The 3,058-nt window shown below is 41.6% G+C and overlaps 1 protein-coding gene across 1 annotated transcript in view; it reads left to right on the top strand.

The window, feature by feature from the left end:
• The first annotated feature begins 233 nt into the window (after nucleotides 1-233).
• Nucleotides 234-3,058, top strand: part of LOC119417666 (lysozyme g-like) — a 4,941-nt gene continuing 2,116 nt past the window's right edge. Inside the window, exon 1 of the mRNA XM_037684964.1 lies at nucleotides 234-245. Within this exon, the coding sequence (XP_037540892.1) occupies nucleotides 234-245 (12 nt within the window). The remainder of the gene's footprint in view (nucleotides 246-3,058) is intronic.

Genomic DNA, 3,058 nt, shown 5'->3' with positions numbered 1-3,058 from the left:
GATTTATTTACCAGCACTGATTTATGAACTAATGCTTTTTAGTTTATTAACACGTAACTGTCTCTAATTACTTTTAGTTTTATAAAGTTAAATTATGTTTTTGTGCCGAGCGAAGAGGAGGAAGTGGAAATACTCTGTCCTGTTTGTCAGAGCAACTCCAACAATAAGAGACGTACCTGCTCCTGTTTGGTGTCGGCTGCGTCGAAGAAGAAAGGGCACTGTCAAAATCCAAGATGGCCGCCACCGTACATAGTTTTTATTTTGCTTTAAAGTAAAATTCCTCAAATGATTGGGGGGCTGAAGACTAATCTGTGGGGGACTCCACTGCAATCTGGAAGATCACAGAGAGTTGAAAATATGAAAACTGGACCTCCAAACACACGTCGTTGTTGTTGTTGTTGTTGTTGTTGTTGTTGTTGTTGTTGTTGTTGTTGTTGTTGTTGTTGTTGTCGTTGTTGTCGTTGTTGTCGTTGTTGTCGTCGTCGTCATCGGACACTAACAGCTGTCTCGTTGTCCAGTGGAGCTGTCAGAACCGGCCTTGAAGGTCCACCGCTCCAGGACCAACCAGCTGGAGTTCGAGTGCGACTGCAGCAGCCGAGGTCTGCAGCCGAAGGTCTCCGTGCTGGACGCCCGAGGAACTGTCCTCGCCAACCGGACCGGGACCAGAACCGGACCCGGACCTTACGACCTCTCAGTCAGGGTGGGCGTGGCAGCAGCTGAAGGTAAACGAGCAGATCAGAAGACTTTAAATCAAACAACAGATGTTTACTTTTCTGTTTACAGTAAACAAACATGGAGGTTTGTGTTTGTTTACATCGTCAACAACATCTAAAGTCTAAAACGTTCTGGTACCACTCAGGCACGGCCCGGTTCACGATGAAGTGTCAGTGTTCTTGTCCGTCCTGAGTCTAAATTAAGTTAAAGGGACAGTTCAGACATTTTGTCTTTATGCGTAAACTCATAAATGAATGAGAACATCAGCTGAAGAAGCCGAATGTCAGCTGAAGGTCAGTCTGAACACAGCACTGAACATCAGCTGAAGGTCAGTCTGAACACAGCACTGAATATCAGCTGAAGGTCAGCTGAAGAATCCGAATGTCAGCTGAAGGTCAGTCTGAACACAGCACTGAACGTTAGCTGAAGAATCCGAATGTCAGCTGAAGGTCAGTCTGAACACAGCACTGAACATCAGCTGAAGGTCAGCTGAAGAAGTTGAATGTCAGCTGAAGGTCAGTCTGAACACAGCACTGAACATCAGCTGAAGAAGCCGAATGTCAGCTGAAGAAGCTTAAGATCAGCTGAAGAAGCTTAAACTGACAAAAGAGTAGCTGAAATCTAAAAGTAGCAACTAGAAACAGAAAAATGCTAGTTCAAAAGCAAAAGTAGCATAAAGCTAGCTAGAAGCTATATGCTGCAAAAGATTGGTTAAAAGCTAATATAACAAAAGGCTAGCAAGAAGCTAAAAACAACACAAATTAGCTTTATGCTAAACATAACGAAAGGCTAGCTGAATGATAAAAGTATTGAAAGAAGCTGCAAGTAACAAAAAAGTTTTGCTACATGCTACAAATAGCAAAACCTAGCTTCAAGCTAATTATGTCAAAATGCTATTTAAAATGTGTACATAACAAAAGGCTAGCTAGCAGCTAAAAGTGACAAAATGTAGCTAATAGCTAGCTCAATTCTAAAAGTATTAAAAGGCTAGCTAGAAACTAAAAGTAACAATAAAGGTTAGCTAAAAACTACAGTTAGAGCAAAAAAAGCCAAAGCAGCTGAAGTAGATTCTGAAGAGAACAAAGTTTCTGAAGGAGCTGAAGAAATCTGAATGTTTTTCTTTTAGAGAAAATGTTTGTAAATAAAGCAACATATTTTTTAAATTAATAAATGTTACATAAGCTAAAAGTCTGAGCACCTAGGCCCTACACGAGCCGAAGGTTTTGATATATGAACAGCTAAAACAGAAGTAGTTTGATTGTAAAAAAAAAAAATGTACAGAAAAAAATTAAACTGTGAGCATTTACACAATCAATATCTTACCTGTTGTAGGTAACTATTGGACTCCAGTTTGAACAAACAGTTTCTTCTTGTTGTAAACAGGAAGTCAAACAGGAAGCGTGATGTTGATCTGCAGGGCGGAGGTTTCTGAAGTCCACTTGATGAAGGAGAACCGGATCCTAATCACCGGTTTGGAGACACAAAAACATTCAGCTCCACTCAGAACATCTAGTCCAAGACAAGTTCTTCATGTGTTTGTTAACAAAATAAGAGTCCAATGTTTCCAAGGTTCTGGTCTTCACGCTCTGTTTGGTTTTCAGACTACTTCAGGCCTGCAGGTCCAGAAGGTTCTCCTGGGTTCCTCGTTGGTCTGACGGTCTTTAACGTCCTCGTGGTTCTCTTCGTGATTTCTCTTGTTTTTAAAAACAGCCGAAGGATCCTCAGAAAGCTGCAGCGTTTATGGACAGGTGGGTTCCTCCTCTGAGCTCAGCGGGACGACCCGTTGGTTCTGATCTGATCCGGGTCTGCTGTCGTTTCAGAGTTCTGCAGGAGGATTTTAGCTGCGGGAGGAGATCAGCCTGAAGGTGGGTTCACCTGCTGCTTCATGAAATGCTTCGTTCGTTTCCTGTTTCAACAAACAACGAAGCATTGACCTAAAGAACGTTTCACTGAACACCAAACTGGACCTGGGGCCCGGCTGGGTCCAGATCCCAGACCTGGACTGAAGCCGAACCAACAGAAACAGAAAGCTTCATTCTTTGGCTTTTCTGCAGACGCTACTTTAGCTGTTCATGCATCAAAATGTTCAGCTCATTCAGCTGATAGCTGCTTGACTTTTGTTTTTAAATTTAATTAAAAATAAAATTCTCCACAGAAACATGTCCAGATCTCAGATGATCTCAAAAAAACACATTTTTAATGTCAACTCCAGCTACTGGCTTCATTTCTGCTACTTTTAGCTTTTACCTACTATACTGCTACTTTTAGCCTGTAGCTACATGTTAGCTAATTTGAGCTTTTAGCTATTTTACTGCTGCTTTTAGCTTTTTGCTACTGTTCTGCT

Source organism: Nematolebias whitei, chromosome 1, assembly GCF_014905685.2.
Source record: "Nematolebias whitei isolate Nwh7 chromosome 1, NemWhi1, whole genome shotgun sequence".
Classification (NCBI taxonomy): Eukaryota; Metazoa; Chordata; class Actinopteri; order Cyprinodontiformes; family Rivulidae; genus Nematolebias; species Nematolebias whitei.
This window is presented reverse-complemented; position numbering and strand designations above follow the sequence as displayed.